General features: G+C 49.4%; 3 protein-coding genes across 3 annotated transcripts in view; all 3 read right to left on the bottom strand.

Annotated features, from left to right (window-relative positions):
- The window catches only part of LOC146521839 (uncharacterized), a 121,997-nt gene that overhangs the window by 38,762 nt on the left and 60,400 nt on the right, over positions 1-22,835 (bottom strand). The window lies entirely within an intron of this gene.
- The window catches only part of LOC146521842 (uncharacterized), a 38,301-nt gene continuing 18,406 nt past the window's right edge, over positions 2,941-22,835 (bottom strand). The window contains exon 3 of the mRNA XM_085154107.1: positions 2,941-3,751. Within this exon, the coding sequence (XP_085010233.1) occupies positions 3,016-3,751 (736 nt within the window). The 3' untranslated portion in view covers positions 2,941-3,015. The remainder of the gene's footprint in view (positions 3,752-22,835) is intronic.
- On the bottom strand, positions 3,759-22,628 carry LOC146521844 (uncharacterized; the record flags this gene model as incomplete). Its single annotated transcript, XM_085147452.1, has 5 exons — positions 21,826-22,628; positions 16,746-16,810; positions 9,568-16,657; positions 4,667-4,731; positions 3,759-4,578 (listed from the first exon to the last, which is right to left on the bottom strand). Coding segments are annotated over exons 1-5 (8,439 nt in total), but the record flags the coding sequence as incomplete, so codon positions are not given.

The following is a 22,835-nucleotide window of genomic DNA, read 5'->3' as shown; positions in this document are numbered from 1 at the left end:
GTTGTTGGAGCTGCACTTGTTGTTGTTGGTGCGGCTGTTGTGGTTGTAGGATCTGCAGCCGTGGTTGTTGGTGCGCTTGTTGTTGTTGTTGGAGGTGCAGTTGGGGTTGTTGGTGTCGCTGTTGTGGTTGTTGGAGCTGCAGTTGTGGATGTTGGAGCGGGTGTTGTGGTTGCTGGAGCTGAAGACGTGGTTGTTGGTGCGGCTGTTGTGGTTGTTGGAGCGGGTGTTGTGGTTGTTGGAGCTGAAGTCGTGGTTGTTGGTGCGGCTGTTGTGTTTGTTGGAGCGGGTGTTGTGGTTGTTGGAGCTTCAGTCGTGGTTGTTGGTGCGGATGTTGTGGTTGTTGGAGCTGCAGTCGTGGTTGTTGGTGTGCCTGTTGTTGTTGTTGGAGCTGCAGTTGTGGTTGTTGGTGTTGCTGTTGTGGTTGTTGGAGCTGAAGTCGTGGTTGTTGGAGCTGCAGTTGTAGTTGTTGGAGCTGCAGTTGGGGTTGTTGGTGCCGCTGTTGTGGTTGTTGGAGCTGAAGTTGTGGTTGTTGGAGCTGCAGTCGTGGTTGTTGGTGCGGCTGTTGTGGTTGTTGGAGCTGCAGTTGTGGTTGTTGGAGCTGCAGTCGTGGTTGTTGGTGCGGCTGTTGTGGTGGTTGTTGGAGCTGCAGTCGTGGTTGTTGGAGCTGCAGTCGTTGTTGTTGGTGCGCCTGTGGTGGTTGTTGGAGCTGCAGTCGTGGTTGTTGGAGCTGCAGTCGTGCTTGTTGGTGAGGCTGTTGTGGTTGTTGTTGCTGCTGTTGTGGTTGTTGGAGCTGCAGTCGTGGTTGTTGGTGCGGATGTTGTGGTTGTTGGTGCAATGGTTGTTGATGTTGGAGCAGGTGTAGTGGTTGTTGGAGCAGGTGTAGTGGTTGTTGGAGCTGCAGTCGTGGTTGTTGGAGCGGGTGTTGTGGTTGTTGGAGCTGCAGTCGTGGTTGTTTGAGCTGCAGTCGTGGTTGTTGGAGCGGGTGTCGTGGTTGTTGGAGCTTCAGTTGTGGTTGTTGGTGCGGTTGATGTGGTTGTTGGAGCTGCAGTCGTGGTTGTTGGAGCTGCAGTCGTGGTTGTTTGTGCAGCTGTTGTGGTTGTTGGTGCGGTGGTTGTTGATGTTGGAGCAGGTGTAGTGGTTGTTGGAGCAGGTGTAGTGGTTGTTGGAGCGGCTGTTGTGGTTGTTGGAGCTGCAGTCGTGGTTGTTGGTGCAGCTGTTGTGGTTGTTGGAGCTGCAGTCGTGGTTGTTGGAGCTACAGTCGTGGTTGTTGGACCTGCAGTTGTGGTTATTGGTGCGGCTATTGTGGTTGTTGGAGCTGCAGTCGTGGTTGTTGGTGCGGCTGTTGTGGTTGTTGGACCTGCAGTTGTGGTTGTTGGTGCGGCTGTTGTGGTTGTTGGAGCTGCAGTCGTGGTTGTTGGTGCGGCTGTTGTGGTTGTTCGAGCTGCAGTCGTGGTTGTTGGTGCAAGGGTTGTTGATGTTGGAGCGGGTGTTGTGGTTTTTGGTTCGGCTGTCGTGGCTGTTGGTGCGGCTGTTGTAGTTGTTGGAGCTGCCGTTGTGGTTGTTGGTGTGCTTGTCGTGGTTGTTGGATCTGCAGTCGTGGTTGTGGGTGCGCTTGTTGTGGTTGTTGGAGCTGCAGTCGTGGTTGTGGGTGCGCTTGTTGTGGTTGTTGTTGCTGCTGTTGTGGTTGTTGGTGCGCTTGTTGTGGTTGTTGTTGCTGCTGTTGTGGTTGTTGGAGCTGCAGTCGTGGTTGTTGGAGCAGATGGAGTGGTTCTTGGAGGAGGTGTCGTGGTTGTTGGAGCTGCAGTCGTGGTTGTTGGAGTTGCAGTTGTCGTTGTTTTTGCTGCTGTTGTGGTTGTTGTTGCTGCTGTTGTGGTTGTTGGAGCTGCAGTCGTGGTTGTTCGAGCTGAAGTCGTGGTTGTTGGTGCAATGGTTGTTGATGTTGGAGCAGGTGTAGTGGTTGTTGGAGCAGGTGTAGTGGTTGTTGGAGCTGCAGTCGTGGTTGTTGGAACTGCAGTCGTGGTTGTTGGAGCGGGTGTTGTGGTTGTTGGAGCTGCAGTCATGGTTGTTGGTTCTGCTGTTGTGGTTGTTGGTGCGGCTGTTGTTGTTGTTGTTACTGTTGTTGTGGTTGTTGGAGCTGCAGTTGTGGTTGTTGTTGTGGTTGTTATGGTTGTTGGAGCTGCAGACGTAGTTGTTGGAGCTGTAGTCGTGATTGTTGGTGCGGTGGTTGTTGATGTTGGAGCAGTAGTTGTTGGAGCGGGTATTGTGGTTGTTGGAGATGCAGTCGTGGTTGTTGGAGCTGCAGTCGTAGTTGTTGGAGCTGCAGTCGTGGTTGTTGGTGCGGCTGTTGTGGTTGTTGGAGCTGCAGTTGTGGTTGTTGGAGCTGCAGTCGTGGTTGTTGGTGCGGCTGTTGTGGTGGTTGTTGGAGCTGCAGTCCTGGTTGTTGGAGCTGCAGTTGTTGTTGTTGGTGCGCCTGTGGTGGTTGTTGGAGTTGGAGTCGTGTTTGTTGGAGCTGCAGTCGTGCTTGTTGGTGAGGCTGTTGTGGTTGTTGTTGCTGCTGTTGTGGTTGTTGGAGCTGCAGTCGTGGTTGTTGGAGCGGGTGTTGTGGTTGTTGGAGCTGCAGTCGTGGTTGTTTGAGCTGCAGTCGTGGTTGTTGGAGCGGGTGTCGTGGTTGTTGGAGCTTCAGTTGTGGTTGTTGGTGCGGTTGATGTGGTTGTTGGAGCTGCAGTCGTGGTTGTTGGAGCTGCAGTCGTGGTTGTTTGTGCAGCTGTTGTGGTTGTTGGTGCGGTGGTTGTTGATGTTGGAGCAGGTGTAGTGGTTGTTGGAGCAGGTGTAGTGGTTGTTGGAGCTGCAGTCGTGCTTGTTGGTGAGGCTGTTGTGGTTGTTGGTGCTGCTGTTGTGGTTGTTGGAGCTGCAGTCGTAGTTGTTGGAGCTGCAGTCGTGGATGTTGGTGTGGTGGTTGTTAATGTTGGAGCAGTAGTTGTGGTTGTTGGAGCGGGTGTTGTGGTTGTTGGAGCTTCAGTTGTGGTTTTTGGTGCGACTGTTGTGGTTGTTGGAGCTGCATTCGTAGTTGTTGGAGCTGCGGCCGTGGTTGTTGGTGCGACTGTTGTGGTTGTTGGAGCTGCAGTAGTGGTTGTTGGTGCGGCTGTTGTGGTTGTTGGAGCTGCAGTCGTAGTTGTTGGAGCTGCAGTCGTGGTTGTTGGAGCGGCTGTTGTGGTTGTTTTTGCTGCTGTTGTGGTTGTTGGTGCGCTTTTTGTGGTTGTTGTTGCTGCTGTTGTGGTTGTTGGAGCTGCAGTCGTGGTTGTTCGAGCTGCAGTCGTGGTTGTTGGTGCGGATGTTGTGGTTGTTGGTGCAATGGTTGTTGATGTTGGAGGAGGTGTAGTGGTTGTTGGAGCAGGTGTAGTGGTTGTTGGAGCTGCAGTCGTGGTTGTTGGAGCGCGTTTTGTGGTTGTTGGAGCTGCAGTCGTGGTTGTTGGTGCGGCTGTTGTGGTTGTTGGAGCTGCAGTTGTAGTTGTTGGAGCTGCAGTCGTGGTTGTTTTTGCGACTGTTGTGGTTGTTGGAGCTGCAGTCGTTGTTGTTGGTGCGCCTGTGGTGGTTGTTGGAGCTGCAGTCGTGGTTGTTGGAGCTGCAGTCGTGGTTGTTGGTGCGGCTGTTGTGGTTGTTGTTGCTGCTGTTGTGGTTGTTGGTGCGCTTGTTGTGGTTGTTGTTGCTGCTGTTGTGGTTGTTGGAGCTGCAGTCGTGGTTGTTGGTGCAGCTGCTGTGGTTGTTGGAGCTGCAGTCGTGGTTGTTCGAGCTGCAGTCGTGGTTGTTGGTGCAAGGGTTGTTGATGTTGGAGCAGGTGTAGTGGTTGTTGGAGCAGGTGTAGTGGTTGTTGGAGCTGTAGTCGTGGTTGTTGGAGCTGCAGTCGTGGTTGTTGGAGCGGGTGTTGTGGTTGTTGGAGCTGCAGTCGTGGTTGATGGTGCGGCTGTTGTGGTTGTTGGAGCTGCAGTTGTAGTTGTTGGAGCTGCAGTCGTGGTTGTTGGTGCGGTGGTGGTTGATGTTGGAGCAGTAGTTGTGGTTGTTGGAGCGGGTGTTGTGGTTGTTCGAGCTGCAGTCGTGGTTGTAGGAGTGGCTGTTGTGGTGGTTGGAGTTGCACTCGTGGTTGTTGGAGCTTCAGTTGTGGTTGTTGGAGCTGCAGTCGTGGTTGTCGGAGCTGCAGTCGTGGTTGTTGGTGCGGCTGTTGTGGTTGTTGGAGCTGCAGTTGTGGCTGTTGGAGCGGCTGTTGTGGATGTTGGAGCTGCAGTCGTGGTTGTCGGAGCTGCAGTCGTGGTTGTTGGTGCGGCTGTTGTGGTTGTTGGAGCTGCAGTTGTGGTTGTTGGTGCGGCTGTTGTGGTTGTTGGTGCTGCAGTTGTAGTGGTAGATTCAGTAGTTGTAGCTGCAGTTGCAGTTGTTGGATAAGTTTCACTGACAGTGATGGAGGTTGTCTCAATGTCAAAACCTGTCACATTTGAGGCTTGAGTGATCAAAACATTGCTAATATCAGTGTCATCTGGAACCGGTGACTCAAATTGAAGCTCCATGGTGTTGATGACTGATCCTGGACTTTAAATGAAACAAAAATTATAGTTTTTGAATATTTAGGGCTTTAGGTCAGTACTCTTAACATCAAATGTCAAAATAATGAAATTACCTGAAGCTGACAACGGCCAAGTAGCGAAACGAAGAACCAAATTCCCTTTTGTAAGCAGGTTCAATCTGCAGTCACAAAGTGATTTTCTTAAAACAATGTTTATCTGTTTGTATAAGTGACAAATTGTGCAGCAAAATATGTAAAAAGGAGACAGATTAAAAGAGCAAATCTAAGAACTTTCCCTCTATAGTGAGTAGTTTTGATGGTGTAGTCCAAAAACAGGACTTGCGATATGAATTTCTTTTCCTTGTGATGTCTCATGGCTTAACCCAGTGGTTCCCAAACTTTTTTTGCTTGCCCCCCCTTTGTTTTACAAGAAAAATGTTCGCGCCCCCCCCCCTCCGCGCGCACAAACACAACCTCCATCCACACACACCCATATTTTGCTCCATTGCGGTTTGTTTCACACCTCAAACATTTAGTGAACAATTAAGCAAATACAAGCAATCTGCAATACATTACAGGTAGTAAGAAAATAAACTACTAACTCTTTTACCCTACGTCCACACCTACAGGGGGATTTTTGAAAACGCAGCTGTTTCATCCACATGCAAACAGCGTTTCGAATCACCGAAAACTGCGATTTTTTAAAACTCCTTTTTTGCGTTTATGTGTGGACGAGGAATACAGAGTTCGTCACGCAACGTCAAAGGTATGTGCCTTTTTTCACGTCACGCTGTGTGCCACGTTTTTGTTTACATGAGATGAATTGCAGAATGGCAGACAGTCAGATTAACAGTATTTTGTCTCTATCTTCAGGTTTTACACACTTACATATACACACGCAGTTACTGTCCCTCTATTTAGAAAGGCAGAGGTTTCACGGTGTAATTATTTTACATGTAGTTGTTTTTTTCCTGTGTAATAATATTCAACATTGCTACCAATTCATTTTTCAAAAAATGCCTCTTTGTGCAAAATGGGTCTAAAAATATAAACAACTGTGGGATACTGTTTGTCCATGATTTAGACAGGGGGAACAAATTGTGGCAGGATCAGCCTGATATTATTTGTATCCCACTGTAACTTTACTGTATACAGAGCTAACATCTCCAAAATGTCAGGAGTAGTTAGTCATTACAACAAGTGTTTGTGAACTAAAAATCAAGAATGTGGGATACTGTTTGTCTGTGATTTGAAGAGCCCAGCGCGTGCTCCCGACGAAGGGAAAACCAATTCTGCAGGGGAGAGTTACCTTGGCACTTGTGCAGGTGAAACCAAAGGGAAGATATGCTTCACCATATTTTCCAGTCTTTGGTTTAGAATGACGTTGGTTTGGAAATATATTCAGCTGTGCTTTATCTCCTGTTTTGCGTTTGTGTAGGCGTCCCGTGCTAGCAGTGTCCAAGTGTTGTCTACTGCAATGGCTGTGCGCCCCCCCTAGGGGGCGGGCCCAACACTTTGGGAAGGTCTAGCTTAACCTGTCCTTTAAGATCAGCAGTACAATTTCTTTTTTTTTTCTTTGTTAAATGAGCCACTTGAGAAACAAATTTTTTGGAGCCCTATGCCAAGAAACTCAATTCAGTTGTGTTTACCTTTTTAGTCGTTATTATATTATATTATATTATATTATATTATATTATATTATATTATATATGACAAGTTTGCACATTTAATCTTGGACACTTTTAAACCCGACCCATCCTGGCCGCCTGAGATACTACGCAGCGCAGTCAACAACAAAGAACGAGCCACTCACCCGAGGCGTAGAACAAATAAGCGCCGGGAGAAACGCACTGGCGTTCGAAACAGACTAAGACAGCACGCGCATCGCGCACCACTGCCCAGCATCCTACTGGCCAACGTACAATCGCTGGAAAACAAGCTCGATGACCTCAGAGCAAGAGTCACCTTCCAACATGACATAAGGTACTGCAACATTCTGTGCTGATGGAGAATTGGATGACCCCCACCGTGCCGGACCAGACCACAACTCCGTCGGATTCATTCTTTGTGCTCCGTGCAGACAGAACGGCAGAGTCAAACAAAACCAAAGGTGAAGGAGTGTGTTTCATGGTAAACAGAAAGTGGTGTGATGCCTGGAGCATTTCTACTCTCTCCAGCGGCTGCTCGCCACATCTGGAATTCTTGAACATTAAGTGCCGCCCTTTCTATCTGCCCTGTCAGTTCACCTCGGTCACCGCCACGTTGGTCTACATCCCACCCCAAGTGGGCATCGGCATGGCTTTGTCCAAACTACATGATGTGCTGAGTTCTGATGTGCTGAGTTCATTTCAAAACAAGGACCCGGGCACAGCCCTCATTGTAGCAGGAGACTTTAATAAAGCGAATCTCGGACAAGTCATGCTGAACTTCTACCAGCATGTCTCGTGTACGACGAGGGGAGGATCACCACTGGCGATATGAGTGCCTACAAAGCGGCCTCATACGTTGAGAGATGCCAAACGCCAGTACCGGGTGCGTGTGGAGTCTCGCTTCCACCAGGGCGACACACGGAGTATGTGGCACGGACTACGCACCATTACGAACTACAAAGCCAGGGACACTGCGCCGATCAATGCCGACTCTGCATTCACCAACGAGCTGAACCAGTTCAACGCCCTTAATGAGGTCAGCCAAGTGGCTAATGCTAACTACCCCCTGACAACCGAGGACAGTGATGTCATCACCGAGAGATCGGTGATCAACATCGCGGAGCACGACGTCCAAGCGGCACTGAGGAGACTGAACACAAGGAAAGCGGCGGGGCTAGACAGCATCACTGGCCGTCTGCTGTGCTGACCAGCTAGCACGTGTGTTCACTTCCATCTTCAACGAGTCCCTGGCAAAGTCTGTGTTCCCCCCATGCTTCAAGAGATCCACCATCATCCCTGTGCCAAAGAACTGCAAACCCTCATCCCTGAAGGATTACCGGCCAGTCATGAAGTAATAAAACTGTTCGAGAGGCTGCTGAAGAACATAATCTCCTCCTCCATCCCAGACACCACAGATCCGCACCAGTTTGCCTACTGTCCCAACAGATCCACAGAGGATGCCATTGCCAACATCTTTTACACTACCCTCAGCCACGTGGACAAGAAACAGGGTAACTATGTGAGAATGCTGTTTGTTGATTAAAGTTCAGTGTTTAACAAAATAGTGCCCGGCAGACTGTTCACAAAGCTGAGGGATCTAGGACTCAACAGCTGTCTGTGTGCATAGGTGTTGGACTTCCTCACTGGTAAAACTCAGGTGGTGAGGGTGGGCAGATGCATCTCTAACAGCATCACCATCAACACAGGAGCACCACAGCAACGTGTCTGTGTGGCCACCCATGGCTCCAACACCATTGTGAAGTTTGCTGATGACACAGTGGAGTTGGGCGCCATCTCCAGCAACAATGAGGCGGCCTACATGTATGAAGTGAAGAATCTGGCATCATGGTGCCAGGATAACCATCTCCAGCTGAACGTTGGCAAGACCAACGATCTGGTGGTGGATTTCGGAAGGAGTCAGCACAGACTACAAGCCATTACCATCAGTGGAGCTCCAGTGGAAAGGGTGCAGTCTCTGTGTCCACATCTGCTTAGACCTGACATGGTCTACCCACATTCAGGTCCAGACCAAAAAGGCTAGGCAGCGCCTGTATTACCTCCGACAACTGAGGAAGTTCAGGGTCTCGCCAGAGATCATCGGGACTTTCTATGCAGGTGCTGTGGAGAACATCCTCACACAGAACATCACGTCCTGGTTTGGGAACAGCTGTGTTAAGGACCAAAATGCTCTTCAGAGAGTGATCTGTACAGCAGAACGCTGCTGCAGGATTGCTCTCCCTCCGCTTCAGGACACCTCCACCAGGAGATGCCGGACTAAACAGTGCCGATACTGAAGGACCCGTCCCATCCTGGCAACAAACTGTTCCAACTTCTGAAATCCGGCAGAAGGTTCCACATCATCCAGGCAAGGATAGAGATACTCAAGAGAAGCTTCTACACCGGCCCAATGTACATTTCAAATTCTTTTTTAATTTTAAATATGTTCATATTGTCTATTTTGTAAAATGTTCAGATTGTCTATTCTTATTTAATTCACTTAATTTACAGAATTCACCTGCTTGCTACTGCACATTCACCTAATGTATGTATATAATATATAATGTTCTTCCTCGTTCCCCCTCTCCCCCAATTTTGCATAAGTCGAGGAGCATATCAGGTTACATTTGACTGCATGTTATACTTGTATAACTATGTATATGACGAATAAAGAATCTTGAACCTTGAACTGAATCTTGAATACTTGATCAGAATTTCCAGAAACCATCCATACACTTTTTCCAGCTACAATAGCATGAGAGGCAAGGTATACCCAACAACAACCACATCTGTGTTAGCCACGTGCCAGCTATCACAAAGAGGAAGACTACCATTTACACTGAAATAGACACATGCGAAAGACTGAGAATAAATGTATAAACCATGCATGTGGATTTTTTTGTGTCGGGGATTCAAAGCCTTTTAAATTATAGTACTTAAAATACTAAACGCAGTTTTGAAGTGTTTCTTCCTCACTCGGGGAGAGAAATGTAATGTGTTTAATGTTGAATAAATGCAATAAAATCAGGTTTAATGCATGCGTTTGAGATGCAAAAGACAGTAGACAGTTGAGTGAAAGAGAATCTGTATCTGCGTTTGTTAAACTTCATCACTGAAAATCCTTCTTCAAATATAAAGTGCTTTGCCACCAGTAAAAAAAGACTCCAGAAATATAAGCTTAAAAAACCTTTTTGTATAAAACTTAGTAAAAAGTGTTTTAAAATTTTAAAGGGATGGAAGCAAAGGTTATCTAGTTGACTTGTTTTTGGTTGTTTTAAAAAGTATTTTGTGTTTTAATGGGTATTCCTAAGAAACAACCTTGATTTTGCCTTCCACAAAGCGTTGCATTAGACAACAGTGAAAAATTACCTGATTCTTGATTGATGTAGCTCGATTTTTAAAAGCTCCAGACGCCAAATTCGACAGGTCCACTGTAAATTGGCTTCCTATGGATCGGAAAACAACATATCTAGCTGTGGTGGTTGGTGCGGGCGTTGTGGTTGTTGGAGCTGCAGTCGTGGTTGTTGGTGCGCTTGTTGTTGTTGTTGGAGCTGCAGTTGTGGTTGTTGGAGCTGTAGTTGTGGTTGTTGGTGCGACTGTTGTGGTTGTTGGAGCTGCAGTCGTGGTTGTTGGTGCGACTGTTGTGGTTGTTGGAGCTGCAGTCGTGGTTGTTGGTGCGGCTGTTGTGGTGGTTGGAGCTGTAGTTGTGGTTGTTGGTGTGGCTGTTGTGGTTGTTGGAGCTTCAGTTGTGGTTGTTGGTGCGGCTGTTGTGGTTGTTGGAGCTGCAGTCGTGGTTGTTGGTGTGCCTGTTGTCGTTGTTGGAGCTGCACTTGTTGTTGTTGGTGCGGCTGTTGTGGTTGTAGGATCTGCAGCCGTGGTTGTTGGTGCGCTTGTTGTTGTTGTTGGAGGTGCAGTTGGGGTTGTTGGTGTCGCTGTTGTGGTTGTTGGAGCTGCAGTTGTGGATGTTGGAGCGGGTGTTGTGGTTGCTGGAGCTGAAGACGTGGTTGTTGGTGCGGCTGTTGTGGTTGTTGGAGCGGGTGTTGTGGTTGTTGGAGCTGCAGTCGTGGTTGTTGGTGCGGCTGTTGTGGTTGTTGGAGCGGGTGTTGTGGTTGTTGGAGCTTCAGTCGTGGTTGTTGGTGCGGATGTTGTGGTTGTTGGAGCTGCAGTCGTGGTTGTTGGTGTGCCTGTTGTTGTTGTTGGAGCTGCAGTTGTGGTTGTTGGTGTTGCTGTTGTGGTTGTTGGAGCTGAAGTCGTGGTTGTTGGAGCTGCAGTTGTAGTTGTTGGAGCTGCAGTTGGGGTTGTTGGTGCCGCTGTTGTGGTTGTTGGAGCTGAAGTTGTGGTTGTTGGAGCGGCTGTTGTGGTTGTTGGAGCTGCAGTCGTGGTTGTTGGTGTGCCTGTTGTTGTTGTTGGAGCTGCAGTCGGGGTTGTTGGTGTTGCTGTTGTGGTTTTTGGAGCTGCAGTCGTGGTTGTTGGTGCGACTGTTGTTGTTGTTGGTGCGGCTGTTGTGGATGTTGGTGCGGATGTTGTGGTCATTGGAGCTGCAGTCGTGGTTGTTGGAGCTTCAGTTGTGGTTGTTGGAGTGGCTGTTGTTGTTGTTGGAGCTGCAGTCGTGGTTGTTGGTGCGGCTGTTGTGGTTGTTGGAGCTGCAGTCGTAGTTGTTGGAGCTGCAGTCGTAGTTGTTGGAGCTGCAGTTGTGGTTGTTGGTGTGCCTGTTGTTGTTGTTGGAGCTGCAGTCGTGGTTGTTGGTGCGACTGTTGTGGTTGTTGGAGCTGCAGTCGTGTTTGTTGGAGCTGCAGTCGTGGTTGTTGGAGCGGGTGTTGTGGTTGTTGGAGCTGAAGTTGTGGTTGTTGGAGCGGCTGTTGTGGTTGTTCGAGCTTCAGTTGTGGTTGTTGGAGCGGCTGTTGTTGTTGTTGGAGCTGCAGTCGGGGTTGTTGGTGTTGCTATTGTGGTTGTTGGAGCTGCAGTCGTGGTTGTTGGTGCGACTGTTGTGGTTGTTGGTGCGGCTGTTGTGGATGTTGGTGCGGATGTTGTGGACGTTAGAGCTGCAGTCGTGGTTGTTGGTGCAGCTGTTGTGGTTGTTGGAGCTGCAGTCGTGGTTGTTGGAGCTGCAGTCGTAGTTGTTGGAGCTGCAGTTGTGGTTGTTGGTGTGCCTGTTGTTGTTGTTGGAGCTGCAGTCGTGGTTGTTGGTGCGACTGTTGTGGTTGTTGGTGCGGCTGTCGTGGATGTTGGTGCGGATGTTGTGGTCGTTGGAGCTGCAGTCGTGGTTGTTGGTGCGGCTGTTGTGGTTGTTGGAGCTGCAGTCGTGGTTGTTGGAGCTGCAGTCGTAGTTGTTGGAGCTGCAGTTGTGGTTGTTGGTGTGCCTGTTCTTGTTGTTGGAGCTGCAGTCGTGGTTGTTGGTGCGACTGTTGTGGTTGTTGGTGCGGCTGTCGTGGATGTTGGTGCGGATGTTGTGGTCGTTGGAGCTGCAGTCGTGGTTGTTGGTGCGGCTGTTGTGGTTGTTGGAGCTGCAGTCGTGGTTGTTGGTGCGACTGTTGTGGTTGTTGGAGCTGCAGTCGTGGTTGTTGGTGCGGATGTTGTGGTTGTTGGAGCTGCAGTCGTGGTTGTTGGTGCGGCTGTTGTGGTTGTTGGAGCTGCAGTTGTGGTTGTTGGAGCTGCAGTTGTGGTTGTTGGTGCAGCTGTTGTGGTTGTTGGAGCTGCAGTCGTGGTTGTTGGTGCAGCTGGTGTGGTTGTTGAAGCTGCAGTCGTGGTTGTTGGAGCTGCAGTCGTGGTTGTTGGTGCGACTGTTGTGGTTGTTGGAGCTGCAGTTGTGGTTGTTGGAGCTGTAGTTGTGGTTGTTGGTGCGGCTGTTGTGGTTGTTGGAGCTGCAATCGTGGTTGTTGGTGCGACTGTTGTGGTTGTTGGAGCTGCAGTCGTGGTTGTTGGTGCGGCTGTTGTGGTGGTTGGAGCTGTAGTTGTGGTTGTTGGTGTGGCTGTTGTGGTTGTTGGAGCTTCAGTTGTGGTTGTTGGTGCGGCTACTGTGGTTGTTGGAGCTGCAGTCGTGGTTGTTGGTGTGCCTGTTGTCGTTGTTGGAGCTGCACTTGTTGTTGTTGGTGCGGCTGTTGTGGTTGTAGGATCTGCAGCCGTGGTTGTTGGTGCGCTTGTTGTTGTTGTTGGAGGTGCAGTTGGGGTTGTTGGTGTCGCTGTTGTGGTTGTTGGAGCTGCAGTTGTGGATGTTGGAGCGGGTGTTGTGGTTGCTGGAGCTGAAGACGTGGTTGTTGGTGCGGCTGTTGTGGTTGTTGGAGCGGGTGTTGTGGTTGTTGGAGCTGAAGTCGTGGTTGTTGGTGCGGCTGTTGTGTTTGTTGGAGCGGGTGTTGTGGTTGTTGGAGCTTCAGTCGTGGTTGTTGGTGCGGATGTTGTGGTTGTTGGAGCTGCAGTCGTGGTTGTTGGTGTGCCTGTTGTTGTTGTTGGAGCTGCAGTTGTGGTTGTTGGTGTTGCTGTTGTGGTTGTTGGAGCTGAAGTCGTGGTTGTTGGAGCTGCAGTTGTAGTTGTTGGAGCTGCAGTTGGGGTTGTTGGTGCCGCTGTTGTGGTTGTTGGAGCTGAAGTTGTGGTTGTTGGAGCGGCTGTTGTGGTTGTTGGAGCTGCAGTCGTGGTTGTTGGTGTGCCTGTTGTTGTTGTTGGAGCTGCAGTCGGGGTTGTTGGTGTTGCTGTTGTGGTTGTTGGAGCTGCAGTCGTGGTTGTTGGTGCGACTGTTGTGGTTGTTGGTGCGGCTGTTGTGGATGTTGGTGCGGATGTTGTGGTCGTTGGAGCTGCAGTCGTGGTTGTTGGAGCTGCAGTCGTGGTTTTTGGAGCGGGTGTTGTGGTTGTTGGAGCTGAAGTCGTGGTTGTTGGAGCTGCAGTTGTAGTTGTTGGAGCTGCAGTTGGGGTTGTTGGTGCCGCTGTTGTGGTTGTTGGAGCTGAAGTTGTGGTTGTTGGAGCGGCTGTTGTGGTTGTTCGAGCTTCAGTTGTGGTTGTTGGAGCGGCTGTTGTTGTTGTTGGAGCTGCAGTCGGGGTTGTTGGTGTTGCTGTTGTGGTTGTTGGAGCTGCAGTCGTGGTCGTTGGAGCTGCAGTTGTAGTTGTTGGAGCTGCAGTTGGGGTTGTTGGTGCCGCTGTTGTGGTTGTTGGAGCTGAAGTTGTGGTCGTTGGAGCTGCAGTCGTGGTTGTTGGTGCGGCTGTTGTGGTTGTTGGAGCTGCAGTCGTGGTTGTTGGAGCTGCAGTCGTAGTTGTTGGAGCTGCAGTTGTGGTTGTTGGTGTGCCTGTTCTTGTTGTTGGAGCTGCAGTCGTGGTTGTTGGTGCGACTGTTGTGGTTGTTGGTGCGGCTGTCGTGGATGTTGGTGCGGATGTTGTGGTCGTTGGAGCTGCAGTCGTGGTTGTTGGTGCGGCTGTTGTGGTTGTTGGAGCTGCAGTCGTGGTTGTTGGTGCGACTGTTGTGGTTGTTGGAGCTGCAATCGTGGTTGTTGGTGCGGATGTTGTGGTCGTTGGAGCTGCAGTCGTGGTTGTTGGTGCGGCTGTTGTGGTTGTTGGAGCTGCAGTTGTGGTTGTTGGAGCTGCAGTTGTGGTTGTTGGTGCAGCTGTTGTGGTTGTTGGAGCTGCAGTCGTGGTTGTTGGTGCAGCTGGTGTGGTTGTTGGAGCTGCAGTCGTGGTTGTTGGAGCTGCAGTCGTGGTTGTTGGTGCGACTGTTGTGGTTGTTGGAGCTGCAGTTGTGGTTGTTGGAGCTGTAGTTGTGGTTGTTGGTGCGACTGTTGTGGTTGTTGGAGCTGCAATCGTGGTTGTTGGTGCGACTGTTGTGGTTGTTGGAGCTGCAGTCGTGGTTGTTGGTGCGGCTGTTGTGGTGGTTGGAGCTGTAGTTGTGGTTGTTGGTGTGGCTGTTGTGGTTGTTGGAGCTTCAGTTGTGGTTGTTGGTGCGGCTACTGTGGTTGTTGGAGCTGCAGTCGTGGTTGTTGGTGTGCCTGTTGTCGTTGTTGGAGCTGCACTTGTTGTTGTTGGTGCGGCTGTTGTGGTTGTAGGATCTGCAGCCGTGGTTGTTGGTGCGCTTGTTGTTGTTGTTGGAGGTGCAGTTGGGGTTGTTGGTGTCGCTGTTGTGGTTGTTGGAGCTGCAGTTGTGGATGTTGGAGCGGGTGTTGTGGTTGCTGGAGCTGAAGACGTGGTTGTTGGTGCGGCTGTTGTGGTTGTTGGAGCGGGTGTTGTGGTTGTTGGAGCTGAAGTCGTGGTTGTTGGTGCGGCTGTTGTGTTTGTTGGAGCGGGTGTTGTGGTTGTTGGAGCTTCAGTCGTGGTTGTTGGTGCGGATGTTGTGGTTGTTGGAGCTGCAGTCGTGGTTGTTGGTGTGCCTGTTGTTGTTGTTGGAGCTGCAGTTGTGGTTGTTGGTGTTGCTGTTGTGGTTGTTGGAGCTGAAGTCGTGGTTGTTGGAGCTGCAGTTGTAGTTGTTGGAGCTGCAGTTGGGGTTGTTGGTGCCGCTGTTGTGGTTGTTGGAGCTGAAGTTGTGGTTGTTGGAGCGGCTGTTGTGGTTGTTGGAGCTGCAGTCGTGGTTGTTGGTGTGCCTGTTGTTGTTGTTGGAGCTGCAGTCGGGGTTGTTGGTGTTGCTGTTGTGGTTGTTGGAGCTGCAGTCGTGGTTGTTGGTGCGACTGTTGTGGTTGTTGGTGCGGCTGTTGTGGATGTTGGTGCGGATGTTGTGGTCGTTGGAGCTGCAGTCGTGGTTGTTGGAGCTGCAGTCGTGGTTGTTGGAGCGGGTGTTGTGGTTGTTGGAGCTGAAGTCGTGGTTGTTGGAGCTGCAGTTGTAGTTGTTGGAGCTGCAGTTGGGGTTGTTGGTGCCGCTGTTGTGGTTGTTGGAGCTGAAGTTGTGGTTGTTGGAGCGGCTGTTGTGGTTGTTCGAGCTTCAGTTGTGGTTGTTGGAGCGGCTGTTGTTGTTGTTGGAGCTGCAGTCGGGGTTGTTGGTGTTGCTGTTGTGGTTGTTGGAGCTGCAGTCGTGGTCGTTGGAGCTGCAGTTGTAGTTGTTGGAGCTGCAGTTGGGGTTGTTGGTGCCGCTGTTGTGGTTGTTGGAGCTGAAGTTGTGGTTGTTGGAGCGGCTGTTGTGGTTGTTCGAGCTTCAGTTGTGGTTGTTGGAGCGGCTGTTGTTGTTGTTGGAGCTGCAGTCGGGGTTGTTGGTGTTGCTGTTGTGGTTGTTGGAGCTGCAGTCGTGGTCGTTGGAGCTGCAGTAGTGGTTGTTGGTGCGGCTGTTGTGGTTGTTGGAGCTGCAGTCGTGGTTGTTGGTGCGACTGTTGTGGTTGTTGGAGCTGCAATCGTGGTTGTTGGTGCGACTGTCGTGGTTGTTGGAGCTGCAGTCGTGGTTGTTGGTGTGACTGTTGTGGTTGTTGATGCGGCTGTCGTGGATGTTGGTGCGGATGTTGTGGTCGTTGGAGCTGCAGTCGTGGTTGTTGGAGCTGCAGTTATGATTGTTGGTGCGCTTGTTGTGGTTGTTGGAGCTGCAATCGTGGTTGTTGGTGCAACTGTTGTGGTTGTTGGAGCTGCAGTCGTGGTTGTTGGTGCGACTGTTGTGGTTGTTGATGCGGCTGTTGTGGATGTTGGTGCGGATGTTGTGGTCATTGGAGCTGCAGTCATGGTTGTTGGTGCGGCTGTTGTGGTTGTTGGAGCTGCAGTCGTGGTTGTTGGAGCTGCAGTTGTGATTGTTGGTGCGCTTGTTGTGGTTGTTCGAGCTGCAGTCGTGGTTGTTGGAGCTGCAGTTGTGGTTGTTGAAGCTGCAGTCGTGGTTGTTGGTGCGCTTGTTGCGGTTGTTGGCGCTGCAGTCGTGGTTGTTTGTGCGGCTGTTGTGGTTGTTGGAGCGGGTGTTGTGGTTATTGGAGCTTCAGCTGTGGTTGTTGGAGCGGGTGTTGTGGTTGTTGGAGCTGCAGTTGTGGTTGTTGGTGCTGCTGTTGTGGTTGTTGGAGCTGCATTCGTGGTTGTTGGTGCGCTTGTTGTGGTTGTTGGCGCTGCAGTTGTGGTTGTTTGTGCTGCTGTTGTGGTTGTTGGAGTGGGTGTTGCGGTTGTTGGCGCTGCAGTCGTGGTTGTTGGTGCGGCTGTTGTGGTTGTTGGAGCGGGTGTTGTGGTTGTTGGAGCTGCAGTTGTGGTTGTTGGTGCGGCTGTTGTGGTTGTTGGAGCTGCAGTCGTGGTTGTTGGTGCGCTTGTTGTGGTTGTTGGCGCTGCAGTCGTGGTTGTTGGTGTGGCTGTTGTGGTTGTTGGAGCTGCAGTCATGGTTGTTGTTGGTTCTTTTGTGGTTGTTGTTGCTGTAGTTGTAGTAGTTGGAGCTGTAGTTGTAGTAGTTGGATCAGTTTCACTGACAGTGATGGAGGTTGTGTCAATGTCAAAACCTGTCACATTTGAGGCTTGAGTGATCAAAACATTGCTAATGTCATTGTCATTTGGAACCGATGACTCAAATTGAAGCTCCATGGTGTTGATGACTGATCCTGGACTTTAAATGAAACAAAAATTATAGTTTTTGAATATTTAGGGCTTTAGGTCAGTGCTCTTAACATCAAATGTCAAAATAATGAAATTACCTGAAGTTGACAACGGCCAAGTAGCGAAACGAAGAAGCAAATTCCCTTTTGTAAGCAGGTTCAATCTGCAGTCACAAAGTGATTTTCTTAAAACAATGTTTATCTGTTTGTATAAGTGACAAATTGTGCAGCAAAATATCTAAAAAGGAGACGGATTAAAAGAGCAAATCCAAGAACTTTCCCTCTATAGTGAGTAGTTTTGATGGTTCAGTCCAAAGACAGGACTTGCGATATGAATTTTTATCCTCGTGATGCCTCATGGCTTAACCTGTCCTTTAAGATCAGCAATATAATTTCTTTTTTTCCTTTGTTAAATGAGCCACTTGAGAAACTAAGTGTTTTTTGGAGCCCTGTGTCAAGGAGCTCAATTCAGTTGTGTTTAATGTAAATATTAAGTCTCTTGCTGATGGTGAGAGTCATTGTTATAGTGAGGCAAAGGAAAATCAAATAGTGCTCCGATAGCTGTTTCAGCTATGTCACATACACAGCCACCAAAACTCCGGGCTTGCGTGAATGAGTGTGGAATTTGAACCGCTGAACAATCACGGAGGGTTTCAGGCAGTGATGATTTTGCACCAACGTCACCAGTTCTTTGAAACTGAAGTCCCCGGGTTTCCGAGGCGTCATCAGGTTACGTATCAACTTGTAGGTCCTCGCTCCACACGCACTGAGAAGAACTGACCTTTTTTTTCCTTCATCCGAAATGTCGTTTGCCAAGAAGAAGTGTTCCAGTCTCTCGACATATTCAATCCAGTCGCTGTCTCCCTCGGCAAACTCCGTGAGCGATCTGATCGTAGCCATAGATGCGAAGCGGTAGTCCAACTGCAAAATCTGTAGCAAAAACTCAAAACTGTCCGCGTTCGGCTTTTATCCTCGTCACCAAAAAGGTGTGATAACCTCAGGATTAAAATTCTTGGAAACTCAAGTGCCAGTTTTAGGATGTTTACTGACCACTTTTTGAAACAACCACAGCTAGTCGCTCACATACAGGAAAACTGTCCCACACATAACATTCTGGTAGGGAGAACCCTAAAAAACCTCTGAAGGTTCTGGGTGCAACGCCCCCAAACATACATTAACAACAACACTGTCTATAACACATATGAAAAAGAACAATATTTTGTCAATCATTTTGATCAAAGATGGCACGGCCACGTCCAGATGCCTTCCTGACCGCTCCGCTCAGACTATGCACCTTTTTAGTTGTTTACTTATTTTTTGCTCTGGTTTACATCCCCAAATCCTCTAGTTTTATAGTCAACGACAGAAGATCACTTGTAAACATCGGTGACAAAGTTTGCACATTTAATCTTGGACACTTTTAAACTCGACCCATCCTGGCCGCCTGAGATACTACGCGGCGCAGTCAACAACAAAGGACGAGCCGCTCACCCGAGGTGTAGAACAAAGAAGCGCCGGGGGAAAACACGCTAGCGTTCGGAACAGACTAAGACAGCAGGTGCATCCCGCACCACTGCCCAGTATCCTACTGGCCAACGTGCAATCGCTGGAGAACAAGCTCGATGACCTCAGAGCAAGAGTCACCTTCCAACATGACATAAGGGACTGCAACATTCTGCGCTCACAGAGACATGGCTGACCCCCACCGTGCCGGACCAGGCCATAACTCCGTCGGATTCATTCTTTGTGCTCCGCGTGGACAGAACGGCAGAGTCAAACAAAACCAAAGGTGAAGGAGTGTGTTTCATGGTAAACAAAAAGTGTTGTGATGCCAGGAGCATTTCTACTCTCTCCAGCGGCTGCTTGCTGCTCGCCAGCGGCTGCTGGAAATCCTGAGCATTAAGTGCCGCCCTTTCTTTCTGCCCCGTGAGTTCACCTCGGTCACCGCCATGGTGGTCTACATCCCACCCCAAGCGGGCATTGGTATGGCTTTGTCCGAACTACATGATGTGCTGAGTTCGTTTCAAAACAAGGACCCGGGCGCAGCCCTCATTGTAGTAGGAGACTTTAATAAAGCGAATCTCGGACAAGTCATGCTGAACTTCTACCAGCATGTCTCATGTCCGACGAGGGCGGATCGAATTTTGCACCACTGCTACACGCCATACAAGTAGGGCTACAAAGCTGTCTCACATTTGGCTTTTGGGAAGTCTGACCACAACACCATCTTCCTCATTCTCCAGTATAAACAAAACATACGGATGGATGAAGTAACCATGAGGGAGGTGAAATGTTGGTCTGCCCAATCAGAAGCTACGCTACAGGATGCACTCAACGACGTAGACTGGGACATGTTCAGAGTATGCGCAGTCGACATGAACGAGTTTATGGAAGTAGCAGTATGCTTCGTCAACATTCTAGCGGACGAGATTATCCCCACTGCGAGAGTCACCACATTCCCGAACCAGAAACCGTGGGTGGACAGATCGATCCGCACTGCAGTGAACGCCAGGACCGCCACCTACAACGCGGGTCTCACCACTGGCGATATGAGCGCCTACAAAGCAGCCTCATACGGTGAGAGATGCCAAACGCCAGTACTGGGAGGGCGTGGAGTCTCGCTTCCACCAGGGCGACACACGGAGTATGTGGCACGGACTACGCACCATTACGAACTACAAAGCCAGGGACACTGCGCCGATCAACGCCTACTCTGCACTCACGAGCTGAACCAGTTCTACGCCCTTAACGAGGTCAGCCAAGTGGCTAATGCTAACTACCCCCAGACAAACGCGGACAGTGACGTCATCAGCGAGAGATCGGTGATCTGCATCGCAGAGCACGACTTCGGAGCGGCATTGAGGAGACTGAACACAAGGAAAGCGGCGGGGCCAGACATCATCACTGGCCGCCTGCTGCGCTGCTGTGCTAACCAGCTAGCACGTGTGTTCACTTCCATCTTCAACGAGTCCCTGGCAAAGTCTGTGGTCCCCACATGCTTCAAAAGATCCACCATCATCCCTGTGCCCAAGAACTGCAAACGCTTATCCCTGAACGATTACCGACCAGTTGCACTGACCTCATTAGTAATAAAGGTGTTCGAGAGGCTGCTGAAGAACATAATCTCCTCTCCATCCCAGACATCACAGATCCACTTCAGTTCGCCTACCAACCCAACAAATCCACAGAGGATGCCATTGCCCAAATCCTGCACACTACCCTCAGCCACGTGGACAAGAAACAGGGTAACTATGTGAGAATGCTGTTTGTTGATTACAGTTCAGTGTTTAACAAAATAGTGCCCAGCAGACTGTTCACAAAGCTGAGGGATCTAGGACTCAACAGCTGTCTGTGTGGATGGGTGTTGGACATCCTCACTGGCAGAACTCAGGTGGTGAGGGTGGGCAGATGTGTCTCTAACAACATCACCATAAACACAGGAGTACCACAGCAATGTGTCCTCTCGCCACTGCTCTACTCCCTCTATACTTCAGACTGTGTGGCCACCCATGGCTCCAACACCATTGTGAAGTTTGCTGACGACACAGTGGAGTTGGGCGCCATCTCCAACAATGATGTGGCGGCCTACATGGATAAAGTGAAGAATCTGGCATCATGGTGCCAGGATAACCATCTCCAGCTGAACGTTGGCAAGACCAAGGAGCTGGTGATGGACTTCGGAAGGAGTCAGCACAGACTACAAGCCATTATCATCAGTGGAGCTCCAGTGGAAAGGGTGCAGACCAAAAAGCTCTTCAGAGAGTGATCCGTACAGCAGAATGCTGCTGCAGGATCTCTCCCTCCACTTTAGGACACCTACACCAGGAGACGCCGGACAAAAGCAGTGCAGATACTGAAGGACCCATCCCATCCTGGCAACAAACTGTTGCAACTTCTGAAATCTGTCAGAAGGTTCCGCATCATCCGGGGAAGGACAGAGAGACTCAAGAGAAGCTTCTACACCGGCCCAATGTACATTTCAAATTCTTTTTTAATTTTAAATATGTTCACATTGTGTATTCTTATTTAATTCACTTAATTTACAGAATTCACCTGCTTGCTGCATACAATGCTACTACTGCACATTCACCTAATGTATATAATATATAATGTTCTTCCTCGCCTCCCGCTTTTGCAAAAGTCGAGGTTACATTTCACTGCATGTTATACTTTGAATTCAATCTTGAATACTTGATCAGAATTTCCAGAAACCATCCATACACTTTTTCCAGCTACAATAGCTTGAGTGGCAAGGTATACCCAACAACAATCACATCTGTGTTAGCCACCTGCCAGCTTGTCACATGGCTATCACAGAAAGGAAGACTACCATTTACACCCAAATAGACACCTGCGAAAGACTGTGAATACTTTTGTCATAATGAGGTATTGTTCGTAGAACTTTGAGGTGAAAATGATATATAATCCATTTTGAAATGAGGCTGTAAAATGACAAAATATGAAAGCTTTGAAACCTTTCAAGATACAATGGTATGGGCAATTTAGAATTACCAAGTAATCTCCCTAACATGTCTTTAGACTGTAGTATGCCAGAGTCCTTTTAGAGAACCCATGTTTAAATAAAGAGAACATGGAATTTCCACACAAAAAGATCCCAGAGTCCAACTTTTTTTGCCAGGAAGAAACAGCGCTTACCAACAATCCACTGTGCTACCCTTTTGTATAAACCATGCATGTGGATTTTTTTGTGTCAGAGATTCAAAGCCTTTTAAATTATAGTACTTAAAATACTAAACGCAGTTTTGAAGTGTTTCTTCCTCACTCATGGCGAGAAATGTAGTGTGTTTAATGTGGAATAAATGCAATAAAGTCAGGTTCAATGCATGAGTTTGCGATGCAAAAGACAGTAGACAGTTGAGTGAAAGAGAATCTGTATTTGTGTTTCTTAAACTTCATCACTGAAAATCCTTATTCAAATATAAAGAGTCTTTAAAAAAAGACTCCAGAAATATAAGCTTAAAAAAACTTGATGTATAAAGCTTAGTAAAAAGTGTTTTAAAGTTTTAAAGGGTTGGAAGCAAAGGTTATCTAGTTGACTTGTTTTTGGTTGTTTTAAAAAGTATTTTGTGTTTTAATGGGTATTCCTAAGAAACAACCTTGATTTTGCCTTCCACAAAGAAGGCACGCAGCGTTGCATTAGACAACAGTGAAAAATTACCTCTTTCTTGATTGATGTAGCTCGATTTTTAAAAGCTTCAGACGCCGAATTCAACAGGTCCACTGTAAATTGGCTTCCTATGGATCGGAAAACAACATATCTAGCTGTGGTGGTTGGTGCGGCTGTTGTGGTTGTTGGAGCTGCAGTCGTGGTTGTTGGTGCGCCTGTTGTGGTTGTTGGAGCTGCCGTTGTGGTTGTTGGAGCGGGTGTTGTGGTTGTTGGAACGGCTGTTGTGATTGTTGGAGCTACAGTCGTGGTTGTTGGTGCGGCTGCTGTGGTTGTTGGAGCTGCAGTCGTGGTAGGTGGTGCGGCCGTCGTGGTTGTTGGAGCTGCAGTCGTGGTTGTTGGAGCGGGTGTTGTGGTTGTTGGTGCAGCATTTGTGGTTTTTGGAGCTGGCATTGTGGTTGTTGGAGCGGGTGTTGTGGTTGTTGGTGCAGCATTTGTGGTTTTTGGAGCTGGCGTCGTGGTTGTTGGTGCGGCATTTGTGGTTGTTGAAGCTGGTGTCGTGGTTGTTGGTGCGGGAGTTGTGGTTGTTGGAGCTGCAGTCGTGGTTGTTGGTGCGGCGGTTGTGGTTGTTGGAGCTGCAGTCGTGGTTGTTGATGCCGCTGTTGTGGTTGTAGGAGATGCGGTCGTGGTTCTTGCAGCGGGTGTTGTGGTTGTTGGAGCTGCAGCTGTGGTTGTTGTTGCGGCTGTTGTGGTTGTTGGAGCTGCAGTTGTGGTTGTTGGAGCTGCAATCGTATTAGTTGGTGCAGCTGTCGTGGTTGTTGGAGCTGCAGTCGTGGCTGTTGGTACGGCTGTTGTAGTGGTTGTTGGAGCTGCAGTTGTGGTTGTTGGAGCGGGTGTTGTGGTTGTTGGAGCGGCCGTTGTGGTTGTTGGAGCTTCAGTCGTGGTAGGTGGTGCGGCCGTCGTGGTTGTTGGAGCTGCAGTCGTGGTTGTTGGAGCGGGTGTTGTGGTTGTTGGAGCGGGTGTTGTGGTTGTTGGAGCTGCAGTCGTGGTTGTTGGAGCGGGTG

Source organism: Neolamprologus multifasciatus, chromosome 3 (genome assembly GCF_963576455.1).
Source record: "Neolamprologus multifasciatus chromosome 3, fNeoMul1.2, whole genome shotgun sequence".
Lineage (NCBI taxonomy): Eukaryota > Metazoa > Chordata > Actinopteri > Cichliformes > Cichlidae > Neolamprologus > Neolamprologus multifasciatus.
The sequence above is the reverse complement of the archived record's forward strand: the minus strand, read 5'-3'. Positions and strand labels throughout refer to the sequence as shown.